At 43.7% G+C, this 18,200-nt stretch overlaps 1 protein-coding gene across 11 annotated transcripts in view; it reads right to left on the bottom strand.

The window, feature by feature from the left end:
• PARD3 (par-3 family cell polarity regulator) overlaps positions 1–15,578 on the bottom strand; it is a 648,004-nt gene extending 632,426 nt beyond the window's left edge. For all 11 annotated transcript variants that reach the window (XM_030550179.1, XM_030550184.1, XM_030550177.1 and 8 more), the window contains exon 1: positions 15,423–15,578. In XM_030550179.1, coding sequence (XP_030406039.1) covers positions 15,423–15,542 — 120 coding nt within the window. In that variant the 5' untranslated portion in view covers positions 15,543–15,578. The remainder of the gene's footprint in view (positions 1–15,422) is intronic.
• Positions 15,579–18,200: the final 2,622 nt, after the last annotated feature.

The following is an 18,200-nucleotide window of genomic DNA, read 5'->3' as shown; positions in this document are numbered from 1 at the left end:
GAGGGGCTTTCCACAGGGTTCTATTACTTCACCCCTGCATGATCCTCAGTAAGTGATGCCCCATGTGAGAAAATAAATCATCTAGTTTGTGGGGCCATCAATAACCTGATCGCACATAACTCTCATTTTTAATCAACCATGGACCATGAACAAAGTGCACTATAATAACTAAGATAACTGAATTTTTATATCAGGCTGAAATATAGCATGTTCAGAAAAATACTTGTAAGTTCCCTCTATTTGTTTAGACTTCTCCAAATGTTCAAATAAATACAGCAGTAAATTCAAATTAATGAGTTCATTTTCAATAGTGAGTTTACAAGCAAAATTAATCTGTGGTCAATTTAACATCCTGTTAAACTGACCACACATTAATTTTGCTTGTATGCTTCCTTTCCATGTTTCAACTATTTCCTTTCACTCAAAATAGGGGTCCATTCTGGCAAAGGGGACTGCCTCGACCACTCTTACTTCCACTACAGAATCAGGTCCAAAAGCTTCATTTAGTAAAGACAGTTTATGTACTTAATGAATGATACAATACAAAGTTTACCTATTTTAGCCTCAGTCTAAGGCAGGGGTGGTCAAACTTTTTAGCCCTCAGGCCACATTCGGGTATGGAAATTGTACGGCAGGCCATAAATGCTCACAAAATTGGGGGTTGGGGTGCGGGCTTCAGCTGGGGATGAGGGGATGGGGCTGGGGATGAGGGGATGGAGATGCAGGAGGGTGCTCTGGGCTGGAACCAAAGGGTTCAAGGGCAGGAGGGATATCAGGGCTGGGGCAGGAGCTGGGGCACAGGAGAGAGGCAGGGGTGCAGACTCTGGACGGCGCTTACCTCAAGCAGCTCCCAGAAGCAGCCACGTTCCCCATCCAGCTCCTAAGCGGAGGCGGGGCCAAGCAGCTCTGTGTGCTGCCCCGTCCGCAAGTGCCACCCCTGCAGCTCCCATTGGCTGCGGTTCTGGCCAATAGGAGCTGTGGGGACAGTGTTTGGGGCAGGGGCAGCAGAGCCCCCTGGCTGCCCCTACACATGCCGCTGCTTCCAGGAGCCGAGTGGAGCAGAGCAAGCTTTCAACCCCACTCCCCGGTTGAAGGGCCAGAGTAGGGCAAGCCCCAGACCCCGCTCCCCGGAGGGAGCTTGAGGATCAGATTAAAACATTTGGAGGGCTCATCCCTGATCTAAGGGCTTAGTTTGTAGGGCTCCAGCTGGCCATAACTGCTGTGTGATAAAGCTCAGCTACAAAAAGTTCATTAAGTATTTATTCATAGAAACATCGCAATGGAGTAGGCAATGTTTTGTAAAACACTGAGCACAAATTCCATTTTAAAAACATATTACTATCTAGCTTTGGTTTAGCAAACCTTTATGTTCTTAATGGACAGAAACTATTTCAATGCCAGAAACTTAAAACATACCATGGGTAACTCAACGAAATGCACTATTTTGCTTGTGCATGTAGGGTATGAAATTCTGCAAGGCAGATGCTGTCTAGATGACAAAAAAGGTACCTTTTCTCAATCCTGTTAGCTAATTCACTACACTATCTGTGGCCTTTTTCATCTAGGGGCTTGTCTACATCAGAAAGTTGCAGCGCTGGTGAGGGAGTTACAGCGCTGCAACTTTGAAGGTGTACACATCTGCAGGGCATCACCAGCGCTGCAACTCCCTGTTTGCAGCGCTGGCCGTACTCCCGTTTTGTCTCGGGTGTAGAGGATCCAGCGCTGGTGATCCAGCGCTGGTAATCCAATGTAGACACTTACCAGCGCTTTTCTTGACCTCCGTGGAAGGAGGAAGCCTCTGGTAATCAAGCTGGTCTCCTTCCCCGGCTTGCTCTCGCGTTCCCGGAACCCCGAGCAAGCAGGTCTCCTTCCCTGCGGTTTGCAGGGTGGTTCGGGGAACGCGAGAGCAAACCGCGGCGAAGCTGGTCTCCTTTCCCGGTTTGCTCTCTCGTTCCCGGAACCCCGAGCAAGCAGGTCTCCTTCCCTGCGGTTTGCAGGGTGGTTCGGGGAACGCGAGAGCAAACCGTGGCGAAGCTGGTCTCCTTTCCCGGTTTGCTCTCTCGTTCCCGGAACCCCGAGCAAGCAGGTCTCCTTCCCTGCGGTTTGCAGGGTGGTTCGGGGAACGCGAGAGCAAACCGGGAAAGGAGACCAGCTTCGCCGCGGTTTGCTCTCACGTTCCCCGAGGAAGCAAGTCTCCTTCCCTGCGGTTTGCAGGGTGGTTCGGGGAACGCGAGAGCAAACCGCGGCGAAGCTGGTCTCCTTCCCCGGTTTGCTCTCGCGTTCTCCGAACCCCCCTTGAAGCCGCCCAACAGCGCTGCAGTGTGGCCACATCTAACACCACTTGCAGCGCTGGTTGCTGTAAGTGTGGCCACTCTGCAGCGCTGGCCCTATACAGCTGTACTAATACAGCTGTAACAACCAGCGCTGCAAAATTTTAGATGTAGACATGGCCTCGATGTTGAAAAAGATTCCTCCTCCGCCCCTCCCCAAAGTGTTTTAACATAGTTTGAAACACCCTTGAACATCCTGTGTACACGTAGCTTAACACCTTTAAAAATCACATTAGCTGGCTGTGTGGTAACCTGAAGCCTAGGTTAGACAGAGTAACAAACAGCTGCAGAGTTAAGAGTAAGACTGAGCCCTTTGTTTTTCAGTTGATATTTTACACATTTTTCCATCAGTTACTTAATTTAACATCGGAATTCAAACTACATTCCCTTGAGTGGTCAACCATTACAAAATTATAATAGACAATATCCATCAATTTGTGCTACAGAATGTGTTTTGTTTTGAAGTTAAACACGAAAAAACTATTCCTGTGAATTACTATATCTGTATCAAAGTGTGGTTCTCAATCTGAAGAGAGGTTCTGAAAATGGCATTGAGTGAGGCTCAACATTTTCCCCTCTCTTGCTGATCTAACTTCTCAAATTTGTTCAGCTTGAAAAATCAAAGAAATTTTTCTTGCTTCTAATGCTGAAATTTCAAATCCAAGGATGAGTTTGAGTGTTCTGTTCTCACATTATCATTAGTGGAAGAAATTCTAATGCTCATTTTTGCTAACAATTTTGTGATTATACACAAGGCAGAAGACATTTGAGCTCTTTGCTCCTCCACTGCATTGGCCCTCCAATGCCAACATGAGCAAAAACATCATCTTTATCAGAAGAGTAAATAATGTGATTCAGGGAAAACACAGGGACAAATCTTTTACCCTCACACAGCTTAAGTGACAGTATATCCAAGTGATCCTTCCTGCAAATGCCATGGAGAAGTAGTCTGGAGCAGTGATGGGACATGGACAGTGAATCCACTAGCCTCAGCAAAAGTTGCCTGTGCATCTTTGTACTGAGGTATCTACAGAGTTGAGTTCTCTGGCTTGCAGGAGAAGGGTTCTTTCCACTGACTCCTAAAATCCTGCCTCCAACCAGAAAAATCACACCTGCTCCACCATGCCTGGGGCCTTCTAAAAACCTAATTGAAAGTAGGGTTTTTCACACAGGGTATGTCTACATCTAAAATTTTGCAGCGCTGGTTGTTACAGCTGTATTAGTACAGCTGTATAGGGCCAGCGCTGCAGAGTGGCCACACTTACAGCAACCAGCGCTGCAAGTGGTGTTAGATGTGGCCACACTGCAGCGCTGTTGGGCGGCTTCAAGGGGGGTTAGGGGAACGCGAGAGCAAACTGGGGAAGGAGACCAGCTTCGCCGCGGTTTGCTCTCGCGTTTCCCGAACCACCCTGTAAACTGCAGGGAAGGAGACCTGCTTGCACGGAGGTTCGGGGAACGCGAGAGCAAACCGGGGAAGGAGACCAGCTTGATTACCAGAGGCTTCCTCAGATATGCTGGGATACCTGCTTATTCCACGGAGGTCAAGAAAAGCGCTGGTAAGTGTCTACACTTGATTACCAGCGCTGGATCACCAGCGCTGGATCCTCTACACCCGAGACAAAACGGGAGTACGGCCAGCGCTGCAAACAGGGAGTTGCAGCGCTGGTGATGCCCTGCAGATGTGTACACCTCCTAAGTTGCAGCGCTGGTGAGGGGGTTACAGCGCTCAACTTTGTGTTGTAGACAAGCCCACAGAGAACAAATAAGTTAACTAACAAGATGCCAATTTGCTGACCTTAACTGCACTTTACACTTCAATGGGCTTTTCTGTGATCAGTTATGGATTATAACATTAGCCTCATACTTTGAGCTGAACAGTAGTTTTCTAGCACCTCTCTGCTGCCAACAGGGAGATCCAAATTTAAGAGCCAAGTAAAATTCTTATGCCTTTAGCCTGCAGAGACTGCATGTTTTACAAAGGTTAAATGCTCATTCACTAGGAAAGCTGGGCCACCACCACTACACTGTTGAAATTCCACCTCTGTCAGATTTGGTAACTGGCTGCTTTCCCAATGCTTTCAGCTGCAGGCAAGCAGTCTTCACAGGGAGGCAACAGAGGAGAAACTGACAGCACATGCACACACAAAAAAGTAGATTTAAAAAATGCAAACACTGTTCTATGCAACAGATTCTTGAATCCAAATGAGTTCAGATCTTGTTATTCCAGTTAGCTATTTTATTGATGACGCTAAAACAGCTGGTACATCAAATTATGATGAAATAAAAAACTGATAGCAATCTATCCACAGTGTTCAAACCTTCAGATGGATTTTTTAAAACTTGCATCCAACGAAGTGGGTATTCACCCATGAAAGCTCATGCTCCAATATGTCTGTTAGTCTATAAGGTGCCAGAGGACTCTTTGCTGCTTTTAAACTTATTGTCACTCAGGAAAAGTGCTCATTTTTTAAAGTACCATTTCATAATTAATTAAATCCTTGTCCCTCTCCATTCAGAATAAACTCTGGAGACTCAAAATAAGTTATTCCTCTATCTCACCTGTGTTACATGTACACACTGTTTTTCTATTGTAGATTTCTCTTAAGTAGGATATTGCCACTGATTTTTAATAGAGAAAACATAAGTTACTCAGTACCTGTTTTGGGGGAAATGAAGTAGTAATCAAGGGACTTTGTAGCAGATACAAAAAAGTGGGGTAAAGTAGAACAACTTTTTAGCTCAGCAACTCTGGCTAATTTTCTTCAAAAATGTGAAATCCTGACAACTATGCTGGACATATTTCCATAGCTAGAGACTGAGAATCTTCTTCTTACTGATTAATCAAAGCAGAAAAAGGTTCAAAAATATTTTTGAATTACTGTTAGTTTCAATCTTTATAATTTTCTTCCTAATTAAATATATTTATACCCAGAAAGATTTCCCCCCCCCCCAAAAAAAAAATGAAGAGGGAAGCATTAGCCTCCAACTCCCTATGTAATGGAACCTGAAGCTCTGAGCATCATCAACAGGCTGTTTGAGAAAGCCTGTGGAAAGTGTGTGCACATGTAATGTACAGTGACTCATTTCTTTGGTAACATTTTATCCAAACCTCCCTTTGCCTCATTAATATTTTATCTTTTTTTAAAAATTGTTTTGCAATAAGTTTGTTCTGTTACTAATTCCAATCTTCTCATTGATCTATGATAAATACCTCCCACTCCCCATGTCTCTTAATATTGAATTCTGGAGACTGCATTTCACACTCTCCCCCCTCCTTACCAGTTTTGTTCTTTCCTCCTTCAAGACTTAGACTTTAGTTCTTTCACTTTGTATGTTTGTTTACTCATTTAAGTCCTTTATCTTGTCTTGCTTCCATATAAACATCTTCTTTGCTTCCCTCCATCTGCCTTCTTTGAAAGGGAATACTCATTGGGGGAGCCCTATTCATGTTCTCCTTCCTCAGTCCCTGTCTTTTTGCCAGCCTCCAGGGATATCCCATTTGTTTTCTTCCTCTCTTGTAGAACCGCATCTCTTACTGAATGCAGCCCTTTCTCCCTGTTTTCCTCTCCCTACTTCCCACAGTCATCCTCCTTCCAGTACTTCCCTCCCCCAGCAAGCATGAAAGTCCTGCAGAGCCAGAGAGACAATGAATTGATAGGCTAGACAAGTAAACTACTCCAGCACAAAGGAGCACACATAGTGGGATGGCTTTTCAGAAGATGGCCATAATAAAGCAACAACTACCCAGGCTCTAATCCTGCATGGTTCTGGGCACCTTCATCTCCCAGCAACATCTGGACTGGGCCCACAATCAATGTACTATAGTTCTAAAACTGCATCGCCCTCAAGCTTAAATGAGCTATCAGTACCTGCTTTCACTTGCATTTTAGGGCCCAGTCATGCAAGGTGTTGCAGGTCATTATTCCCATCAATGGGAATGAATACCCTTAGCACCAGGGATCAGGAGTTTTTGTATTGCTGATAGAAGGACCCAGTAAAGTCCCTACGGACACAGGTCATGCTCTTAAGTAACATCAGAATGCAACTTATATTTTCTGTACTGACATTCCCTAACCTAAAACTTCAAACACCACTCTCTCGTTAGCAGTTATAGATCATGAACTTCAAAGGCCAAGCAGTCTACATTTTACAAGATATGTGGAGAAGGGACCAAATACTGTTCACTTTTTCAACAGGTCTACTCACATGAGAAAAGCTCATAGGTATTTAAAAGTCAACAGCTTCTAGGTGTTGGTTTCTCTTTTCTTTATGTGCTCAATGTTACCAATGTTAAAAAAAATACAAAGAAGAAACTGAAGTGGAAAATAAATAACCTTTTATGTAACCAATGCCTGTTAACATACTGTATATAGTGCCACAACGTGATTATACAAAGCTTCTTTGATCTAGCAGTAACATCTGGAAACAATTTTAGAAAACAACTAGGGCTACAGTAGAAAAATCTGCAACTGCTAAAATATTTTGATCCGTGGAAGAAACTGGATGTTCCCTGTTAGTTAGAAATTTGTCCATTTCTAGATAGCTTTGGACTTTGACTCATTTCCCTTTTTACTAGTTTGTTAGTGACAAACATTACAAGGCTCAAGCACAGCACTGCTTCCGAGCCCTTTTAAGTTAAATGCCCCTTCTCAGAGATCTGCTGGATAATATAATTCAGCACTGAGGCAGTATAATTTTGTATTTGTCTTCCAGCACCAGACTTGCTGAGCCATTACAGTGACTCAACCAACATTTTCTTTGCTCCAGTTGGGAGAGGTCATCAAAAAATAGAGCAGATGCCCCAAAATACCTTTCAGAACTTCCTTATACTACCTTTCCTCCGCTCCTTTTGCTTTTGTTACTGCTTGCAAAATATTTCTGAGCAAGAACAGCTATGCAATGCTCTAGATTTATATTAAGAAAATTCCATTTTATTTTCAGAGCATTAGGTCATTACTGTTGCACATTTTATTCAATTAATATTTACATAAAAAAAGTTGTTTTCAGGGGGAAAATATTTTCTTTTGAAGCAACTGCTCATTGGCCTAAACAAAAAGAAATGGCAAGGCAACATGAACTATATTGTGTATATCATCTCCATCTTTTCTTTTCCCTCTTAATCCAGCTTGTTTTGCCTAAAGTCAGTTTAAGTGTACTAACATGCAAAGAGATGTCATAGTCTATAGCACAAACAAGAACATGTTACCTCCAATGGCATTTTTTTTAAAAACAGCATAAACATCTGCAACCATTATTAGAAAGGTTAAAGTGTAGAGAACTATGAGATTCAAATGGTTTCCCACTGGTTGAAGTCTATCACCTAGAACAGTGTTTCTCAACCTGGGGGTCCTGAGACAGACTTGGACAGGGGGTCACAAACAAGGCCAGCATCAGAAGGTAGGAAGCAGGGCAATTGCCTGGGGCCCCACAGCACAGAAGCCCTTGTCAAGCTAATTTACATGTTTCATACCAAAGCCACAAGCTGGGGGAGGTTGAGGGGGCAATTTTTCCTAGGGATCACAATGTTTCTTAAGTCCGAAGGGGGTCATCACCACAAAAAGGTTAAGAAACACTAGCCTAGAACAAGAAAACCTGGCAACTCCCTACAACCCAAGTACTATCTTCAAATTGATCCTCCAAAGTAGATACAGTGACTGTTCCCCTTAACATGCCAAGCTCTTTCACAGTGCCCACCTCCCCAGCACTGTTTAAAAAGCTATGAAATACTGTTATATAAATTCTATTCAGAATCTATATATTACGCACCAATGTAACTCTCAAACGATTTTCCCCACACACTCCAATATATTATTTCCAATATAAAAGAATACTTATATATTAAGAAGCTCCATAATATTAAGTTAAATAAAAATTGCATACATACCACATAAATATATTCCTTAAGATGGACAGTATCATGTATCAGACTGATAAAAAGATGGGTAGGCACCATACATGAGAGAAACATCCTAATTTTCATGAATTTTTCTTACTAACAATAGTCGATCATCTATATTAATTATGAAAAGGACAGTCAAGGGTCCATCTATATCTGCAAACTGTATACTTACGATACTATTTTCCTAGTCTTTATGGTGATGAACTTCCAAACATTAACTTAATATGAACCAGCACAGTGTTTCCTTTCTGAGACTGCAGAAATCTCCCACCTCATTGTTGCTGTTCACAGCTTTTGCCAAGCAACAGAGCAAAATTAACAGTCAGTTCAGTTTTATTGCTTCTGTTCAGAACCCAACATCAGTAAAGTGGTCAAGAATCATTCTTAGACACCATGAGCAGCAATGGAGATACCCAGTCAAATTTTTCAAGCTCAGCACATCAAAAGTCAAATACTGGACAGAGACATTTCAGTCTCAGGTTATCAACCGAAATGAGTAGCAAGTTCTTCTCCTATTCTGAAGCTAGCTTAGGGTAGATTTATTCAGCTTTAAAGGAGGTTCAAGATTTGTGCAAACATCGAATTAAATGATGCCTAATAAAATCAGATTTTTCACTGAAGCAACTGAGCATTTGTCATGTTACTTTTGCTCCTCTGTGCTCTGACCGAGACACCATAGAACACTACAGGATAAGAAGTGACTGTAGTGTCCCAGCTAATCTGGCCCTTATAAACCTAAGTCCCAATTATGCCAAGTGTAGCAGCATACAGTTCTTGAGTGAAGCCCCGCTCAAGTCAATAGAGTTCCATGCTGACACAGCAGTCCATCCACTCACTACACCAGTGGTAAGCAACCTATGGCACATGTGCCAAAGGCTGCACGTGAGCTGATTTTCAGTGGCACTCACACTGCCCGGGCCCTGGCCACCATTCCGGGGGCTTTGCATTTTAATGTAATTTTAAATGAAGCTTCTTAAACATTTTTAAAACCATATTTATTTGATATACAACAACAGTTTAGTTATATATTATAGATTTATAGAAAGAGACCTTCTAAAAACGTTAAAATGTATTACTGGCATGCAAAACCTTAAATTAGAGTGAATAAATGAAAACTTGGCACACTTCTTCTGAAAGGTACACACTGCTGTACTACACAACGCAGCAGCAGGATCCTAGAAACCACAGGCTGGTTTATGTCACTAGGACTGAGTTTTTCAGTAATTATTTTGGGGGTAGAGGTGGGCAGATGAGAATTTGTTTGTTCCAATTATCAAAAGAGTGATGAAAATAAGGTATTTTTTTAAAGTCAGTATCACTGTATCATAATAGACTACCTTTGAGGGATCAGCTTGTAAACAAACAAACATATTTTGAAGTGAATGCATGGTTTCTGGTACTTTGCTTTACATGTGCAACGTTGCTAGCACTGATGAGCATGTGACAGAAAAAAGTGCAGCACATTCACTAGGAGTACAAACTTTCCCACACTTCCTGCCAATGCACTTTAGTCCTAAGCACAAAGTTGAAACTTTCAACTTTGGGTGGCCTAGCTCTCAAGCAGCTGAGACCGCATACCCATTTGATACTTGACCTTTTTGCTTAGACAACCAACAACAATGCCAATTGTGGTGTGTACTCCAATATCCATTAGCATTTAGGGTGCAAGACGACCAATGCACCTTACAGAAGTGATCAAATATCTGTCTGCAATTACTTTCTGTCACTACTGCCCTAATGTGAATTTTAAACTGACAGCTAAGCTTTGTTCCAAACGTCACTCTGTCAGACACCTAATCTCCCCCTCCTCCCCAATTTTTATTTTATTTTATTTTCTGGGGGAACCGTGAGGGAAATACATCTAAGAAACATTGGAAGCACGTCTGCTGCCTCATTTTCACTCACAGACTCAAGCCACAATCTCTGAAAGTTACTCTTAAAATCTTTAGGGTACCAATAGGCGGATTGGAGGTCTTCTTGCTACTATCTCAAGCAGAAGATTTCCAGGTGAGATTCTTTGGCCTGTGTTCTGCAGGAGCTCAGATTAAGGTCAAAGGGGCCATTTTGAGCATGTAATCTACCTGTGAATCACTCTTCCCTGCCTGGGAGTTTTCTGCACTTTTGATAGATAATTGTACTTTCATTGGAGGCTACAATTCACCCATTTGATTCTCTCTCTCTTTGAAGTGTGCCATCAACCACTCGTCTACTGGCCTCTGATGTAGCTTTGTCTCTATCAAGACTCTCAATGAAATATATTCAACTTCTCATTTACTCTGCATATTTACATGTCCAGTCACACCCACACACCAAACGTTAAAATAATTAACACATACAACTGCTTCCACCATTTGCACCACCAGAATAACTGTGCATTATTGCCTTCTTATTGTAAGCTCTATATTCGTTATATTTTCCAGACACTTACAGCAACAAAAATCAAGGTAGAAATTTAAAAATGAGAACCAAAAAGGGACCTCATACCAAAGCCACTGTAGACTAAAGCTATCAGACAGACAATCTGCTCCTTTTTAGAATACATGTCCCAGCTTCTTACAGACATATAACTAACCTCTCTGACAAATTTCAAAATCTTGGGTATTAAAGTCAATCTTCTGGTGAATTGAATTGTTCAGTAGCAGTCCATAATATATATTTTAATCTAGTTGCTATGCCAAATAATTAACTGGCCTCAATCCAAGCATTTCTTTTGAAAACCACACACACACACCCAATATACTCTACCTCTCAGCTCATTATTCAGTTATGTAATCCAAGTCTTCTTGTTCTTCTTTTTCCACAATTCATACCCTCAAAGTCCACCTACAACATTCTGATTGCCACTCTCTGTAACTTTTCAAAGTCATTCATATAATATTGTGAGCAGAACTACACAAAAACTTCTGTTCTCCCCTAAGTAGGTTTTGGAAAATTAACCCATTGCCTACTAGCCAAGGTAAAATGCATTGGTGCAAGCCATAGTGGTTCATACCAGTGAGTATTTCTTCATTAGGGGTCTACACCAGTCAAATTACACTGATATTGCAATACCAGTGACTAAAATCCCAATGGAGACCTGGCCTTAGATTCTGCAAAACTTAATTGCCCAGGATAAGAAGAAATCTTTCTTTGGAGAATGCAAATGGATTGCAAGCCCTGCTTACAATTCAAGAATGCATCATATTGAGAGCTGGGTTTGTTGGGTGGGTTTTGCTGTTTTTGTTTGTTCCGTTTGGTTGTTTTAAAGTTGTTGAGAAAAAGCAGAATATTCCTATTTCAACTACACAGCCTTTATTGGAATGTTTAAAAAGAAAGAGTACTTGTAATAAAGCTTTCAAGAAAATGTTAAGACTTTCTGTCACATTGGCATGGGGATTCAGTCCATCACACTAACAAGTTAACCCATATTTAAATAAAGATTTTGTATCTATAATGGGAAATATTCACAATAAAAATATAAAGGGGACTGATGTACTCATTCTTAGTTATAAAATGCAACTACAGAATGATAAAAGGTAATAACCAAAGAAATTGAAATGTTATTCATACGCTATTTAATTTCTTTTAAAATAGTAAGGGTTTCTTTTCTGACCCTAATTTATTTCCTATTTTTAAACAGGTGTTGTTTCCACTCCCACCACCTCAATTCAGTTCAAATAATTCCAAGTGAGAAAAATTAAAATTAAAATAAAGGTCAAAGATTAAATTTCACACAATATTTTATTAACAGATTTACACACATAATTCCAAATACGGTCTATAGTGCCAGAATAACTCCATTGGCATTTCCTGATTTGTACAGTATGCATGTAGAGAGCTAGTGTTGTGTAGGCATATCAAAACCACTCCTAGTTTAGATCCTCTGCTGCTAGTCACAAACTGAAAACTGTGGGAAGAGAGAGCTAAGCTCTGTGTGGTTCTGATCCTGCAAAGACTTACTCATGTGCTTTACACCCTGCAAAAGCTCTGCTGAAGTCATTGGGATTATGCACAATATGTAAAATTAAGCAGGTGCATACATTTTTGCAGGATTGGGACCTATAGTCTCATGTAAGTGTTAAAACATTACATAAACTTCTATTAAATTTCTGCTTTCCTGCATGAGGCCATAACTGATGCTAGAGTAGTATGTTTTGGAAAAGTCAGAAAAACTTCAGATGATGTCAACATACCAAAAAATAAAGAAAAAAATCCACACTTGTTCCCTCAAATATATAACTGGTTATATTCCTTACCTACTTTTCTTTTTAAAAAGCGAAGAGCCATAAAACTGTTGAACTCCAATACAAAAAGATGATCTAATTTACACTAGAAGGGTGTGGCAGTGACCAAAAAAATCTGACATTACCATCCCTAACTATTTCCATATTACTCTCTCATGAGCATCCGCACTGTTACTTGGGAAACATTTGGTAAAATCTATCTGTATTTATTTACAGAGGTATTCATGGACTCACCACTCTATTATCCAAGTGTCTCAATGGAAGATGTGCAATGCATACAATGTCAAAGCTCACTATCAAATTAACAGTAGAAACCCCTAAAAGAAAGGCCTGTGGTCTCAGGTGGGGTAGATTAGCGTTTTCACAACAGAATTTCCACATAATAGAAACCATCACTTTGTAATTAACACCATTCCAACCCCACACACCTGCAACAAAGTTTACCCCAAATACACAAAATAAAATAAAAAGCCAACAAGTCCTTTCTAAAACCCAAGATCAAGAGCTCTGAAGGCTAGGAGCGAGCAAAGTTGTAACCTTGCAAAGTATCTTTAAATAGTTGATCTGTCAACATATCACATTTCAGAGGTTCTTAATTTTTTTTTCCATAATGTGGCCACATAACACAGAGCTTTTGTCATTGGCCCCTCCTCTCCATTTGCAAACACATACAAGCAACCATCCTTCCCACTCACACCCTCACATAACTTCCCTGTGTTACATACTGCAATTTGCTCACATGGAAATACAATATTAGGAATGTATTTGTAGCTGTCTTTAATGCAATTTAACAGCTGGAAACAAGAACATGATCCAGTACAATATGACTAGCTAGATATTCATTCACAGATCACAGTTTGGGAACCATAGATTTACTGTAACAGTATTAATGTAACTTTAATATTGTAAAAATTAGGGACCAATCCTGCAAATATTTACTACCATAGTCCCATTTAAGTAAGTAGCATTATGCTCATGCGTCAGGGTTTACAGGGCTGTATCTTAACTTTAAGAGTGTTTTGGGACATTGTCTTCTATTTGCATATGAAATGCCATGCACATTAATGAAGCTGTATAAATAACTACAGTTGGTATTTAGCATCTTGACATCTTCCAGTTCAACTTTTTACTATTTCACTAGTAAACGCTGTGTGACATTACACTTAAGAGGCATATTAAAAATACACTCAGAAGTATTGTCCCAAAACAAAAATCTTCAGGAAAAAACGAAATAAAAAATGGAAACTTTGGTTGCCCCTTTCCCTATACTAGACCAGGGTTCTCTTTGGAAAAAAACGCATGCACATCATTTCCAACCCACCAATGCTAATGCCAACAGACTTTAAACTACAGCTTGGTGCAATTTCAGAATATCTTGAAGTAAAAATTTCTAAACTCTGCAATCAAGTCCTGCACAGAAAAAAAATTTCAGAAAGGCAAAAAATAATTCAACTACTTGAGCAAAGTTCGGGCGGGAGAGGCAAGCACCAGCCAAAATGTCATTAAACAGCAGGTCTTTATCAGATTGGCCTGGAATTAAGTTGATCAGAAATGAAAACTGTTTTGCAGCAAAAAAGTAAAATATTCTAAGTGTATACAGACGGGCCGATACAATTGTTTGTAAATGACTGTACATTTAATGATACACTCAACTCCATATGAAAACTGTTCTAGACAAATTGTAATTATTAACATCACCAAAAAGCAAGTAAGAAGTCAATTACATTTCCAAGCATAAAGGCAATGGATATATTTCCAGCACAGAAGCTCCCCACACTGTCAACTTTTTTCGCAATAACTGGAAAAGTAAATGATTCTCTGAGCTGACACGAGCATTTCTGACACAGACAAGAGGGCATCAACTTGCCGTGAAGAATGTGCTGCTTCACATTAGCCATCATCCTAGCAAATAATCCAACAAAACTCTCTTTAACCCATCCCTAACTTTTTTATTCTGCAGATCCTCTTTCCAGCACCTTTCCATTCTCTGGTAGCGCAAGGGACATATTACTTTTTCAGATATAAACATTAGATGCCTGTTGTTTCCTGAGCTCCGCACATTTCACTGCTTTTTCCCTCCTGGGCCTGGAGCAGCTGGGAAGCCTGGGGCTGGATTTGAACTCTTTGCAGTAACTACTGTTCAGGAAAGAGAAATCATTTTCAAGGAGACTTGCTTTGGGGATTTTAATTTTGTTCTGTTTCAAACACCAGGCTTTGAACAAATGTAACAAAACCTAAACCATGGGGTTACACAGCCTTCTCCAGGACAATTAAACTAACAAGATGTGACCCTTGAAGTGACAGCCAATACCCCAGTTTGTATGGACCCGGTGCACTTAGGGTGTATGCAACTAACAAGAAGAAAAACAGAGAGAAAGAGCGAAAGGGACCCCCCACCCACATCCCCTTTTCAAAAACACGCCTACAAGAGAATCACTTGCTCGTTACAAAATAGCAACAAACAAAGAGTTCAGGCCTCAAAGTACTCAAGTCTTTGCCACTGTATCTCGCTACCGACTAAATCTCAGCTCCCACAGATGGGTACAAAGGAGCCATGTTCAGTTAGCAGCTCCTTTCACACAGACACACGCTCCCTGCCCCCAGGGCCGGGCCGGGCAGCCCAGCAGCGTTTTAAACTTTACTGTCAAGAAAACTAGACCGCTGCAAGCAGGAGCAGCAGCGCTTCTGGCCCGAACTCCCCGCGCTTCTCCCGTCCCTTGAGCTCTCAGCCAGGTGGGACAGGCACGAACTCCACTCCCCTCCCCTCCCCGCCCTGGATAGGGGTGCTGCGGGGGCCAGGCCCCTCCGGCCCCATGCCCACGTCTCTCCCCAGCCGAGCAGCCCTGCACTTTCCCCCCTTTATCCCCTCCCTTCCTCCCCCTTTCCAGGAAGCGCCATATTGATCCCAGGCGCCCTCTCCCTGCTCCGGCTGCTCCTTCCCCCGCTCGCTGCCCGGGCGCGCACCCTCACCTTGGCGATCGCCTTCTTGTACCTGGTCACCGCTTGCTTGATGAGGCTGAAAACTTTCATGTTGCCGTCCCCGCAGGGCACGACCACCCGCGTCCGCCCGAAGCACACCGTGACTTTCATCCTGCCCCGGCCGGCTGCGGCCCCGCACACGCTGCCCGCCCGCCCGCGCTCGGCCCCAGCTCCGGGCGCGCCTGGCTCTGCACCCCCCGGCCAGCCGCCAGCACCGGGCAGGAGCCCGGCCCCAAGGAGGGCGACAGCAGCTGCTGCTGCGGACCGGCCGAGTCCCGGGCCGGCGCTGCGGAGGCCCCGCTCACACGCTCGGCCGCCGCCGGGGCGGTGCCAGCGCTCGCTGCTGCCTCTGGCCACCTGTTCCGCGCCTCCTCCTGCGCGCAGCGAGGCGGCGGCGGCTCACTGGCATGCGGCGGGGGAAGGGCCGCGCTGTCTCCCCGCTATGGCCGCGCAGGGCATTGCCGCTCGCTCGGCCTCCGGGCCCGGCCCTCCCCCACCGGCGGCAGAAGGGGGGCAGGGTGTGGGGCTGCGCCTCCTCGCACATGTCCGGGGGAAGGGGAGGCTCATGGGGGCGAGCCCGGGGGAGGGGCCCACGGGGCGCTGTTTCCGCAGGGCTCGCCTAAGGGCTCTGAAGGAAGGAGGCGACCCCATAGCCGTGTCCTTGCCGCAGTGGGAATCCCTGCTCAGCCCCAGCGCTGGAGATTTGTGCCTAGCCCGCCCTACAGCGCTTTTCAGCACCAGACCTCCCTGCCTCCCGGGAAGGGGAGTGTTGTATCCCTGCCAGGTCAAGGTGCAAGCCCTGGGGGAGAGGAGGAGAGAGAGAGCTAGGGTGACCAGATGTCCCGATTTTATAGGCACAGTCCCGATATTCAGGACTTTGTCTTATATAGGCACCTATCACCCCCTGTCCCTGTCCTGATTTTTCACACTCACTATCTGCTCACCCTAGAGGGGCCCTGCTGAGCTGCAAAGGGACCCACTTTGACATCCTCCACCTGGCGAAGGCAAGTTTTAAACCTTCCCACCCCTCCAGGTGCCTCTCTTCACACCCTCTCTTCTCCTCTTTTAGCATCTTGAAATGTTCTCATCCACTCACACCCCTTCTCTACCTATGCTACATTGATGACATCTTCATCATCTGGACCCATGGGAAGGAGTCTCTGGAAAAATTCCACCACAATTTCAATAGCTTCCACCCCACTATTAACCTCAGCCTGGACCAATCTACACGGGAGGTCCACTTCCTAGACACCACAGTGCAAATAAGTGATGGTCATATTAACACCACCCTATACCAAAAAACTACCAACCGCTATGCCTACCTTCATGCCTCCAGCTTCCATCCCAGACACATCACACGATCCATTGTCTACAGCCAAGCACTGAGGTACAATCACATCTGTTCTAACCCCTCAGACAGAGACCAACACCTATAAAATCTCCACCAAGCATTCTCAAAACTACAATACCCGAACGAGGAAATAAGGAAACAGATCAACAGAGCCAGACAAACCCAAGAAAGAAACCAACAGGACTCCACTGGCCATCACATACACTCCCCAGCTAAAACCTCTCCAACGCATCATCAGGGATCTACAACCCATCCTGGACAATGATCCCACACTTTCACAGGCCTTGGGTGGCAGGCCAATCCTCGCCCACAGGCAACCTGCCAACCTGAAACATATTCTCACCAGTAACTGCACACCGCACCATAGTAACTCTAGCTCAGGAACCAATCTGTGCAACAAACCTCGATGCCAACTCTGCCCACATAGCTACACCAGCGACAGCATCACAGGACCTAACCAGATCAGCCATACCATCACCGGTTCATTCACCTGCACGTCCACCAATGTAATATATGCCATCATATGCCAGCAATGCCCCTCTGCTATGTACATCGGCCAAACTGGACAGTCGCTACGGAAAAGGATAAATGGACACAAATCAGATATTAGGAATGGCAATATACAAAAACCTGTAGGAAAACACTTCAACCTCCCTAGCCACACTATAGCAGACCTTAAGGTGGCCATCCTGCAGCAAAAAAAACTTCAGGACCAGACTTCAAAGAGAACTGCTGAGCTTCAGTTCATCTGCAAATTTGACACCATCAGCTCAGGATTAAACAAAGACTGTGAATGGCTTGCCAATTACAAAACCAGTTTCTCCTCCCTTGGTTTTCACACCTCAACTGCTAGAACAGGGCCTCATCCTCCCTGATTTAACTACCTCATTATCTCTAGCTTGCCTGCATATATATACCTGCCCCTGGAAATTTCCACCACGTGCATCTGACAAAGTGGGTATTCACCCACGAAAACTCATGCTCCAAAACGTCTGTTAGTCTATAAGGTGCCACAGGATTCTTTGCTGCTTTTACAGATCCAGACTAACACGGCTACCCCTCTGATACATCTTGAAATGGGTGCTTTTCCCAGCATGTCAAGGGCCTGTTTTGTCCAAGTAGGTGCAAGCTACACCACACTCGCCTCTGCCCAGGGCCCTGGCTCCTGGAGGCACCGGAGTGTAGCAGAATCCCAGCCTTCATTCTAAACAAGCTCCCAGCCCTGGTCCCTGCAAAGAAAAGCTTGGAACACAGGACATGAGTGTAACCGACTTACCCATGCATCGCTATGGGTGTTAACTGCTTCGTGTGGCTAATAACTCCCAGCAGAGGACTCCAGGTATAGCAGGAGGAGACAACTGTGGTAGGCCACTAAGCAGATGGACTCTGGTCCTTCTGAGAGAAGGGGCCTATGCTGC

Source organism: Gopherus evgoodei, chromosome 2, assembly GCF_007399415.2.
Source record: "Gopherus evgoodei ecotype Sinaloan lineage chromosome 2, rGopEvg1_v1.p, whole genome shotgun sequence".
Lineage (NCBI taxonomy): Eukaryota > Metazoa > Chordata > Testudines > Testudinidae > Gopherus > Gopherus evgoodei.
This window is presented reverse-complemented; position numbering and strand designations above follow the sequence as displayed.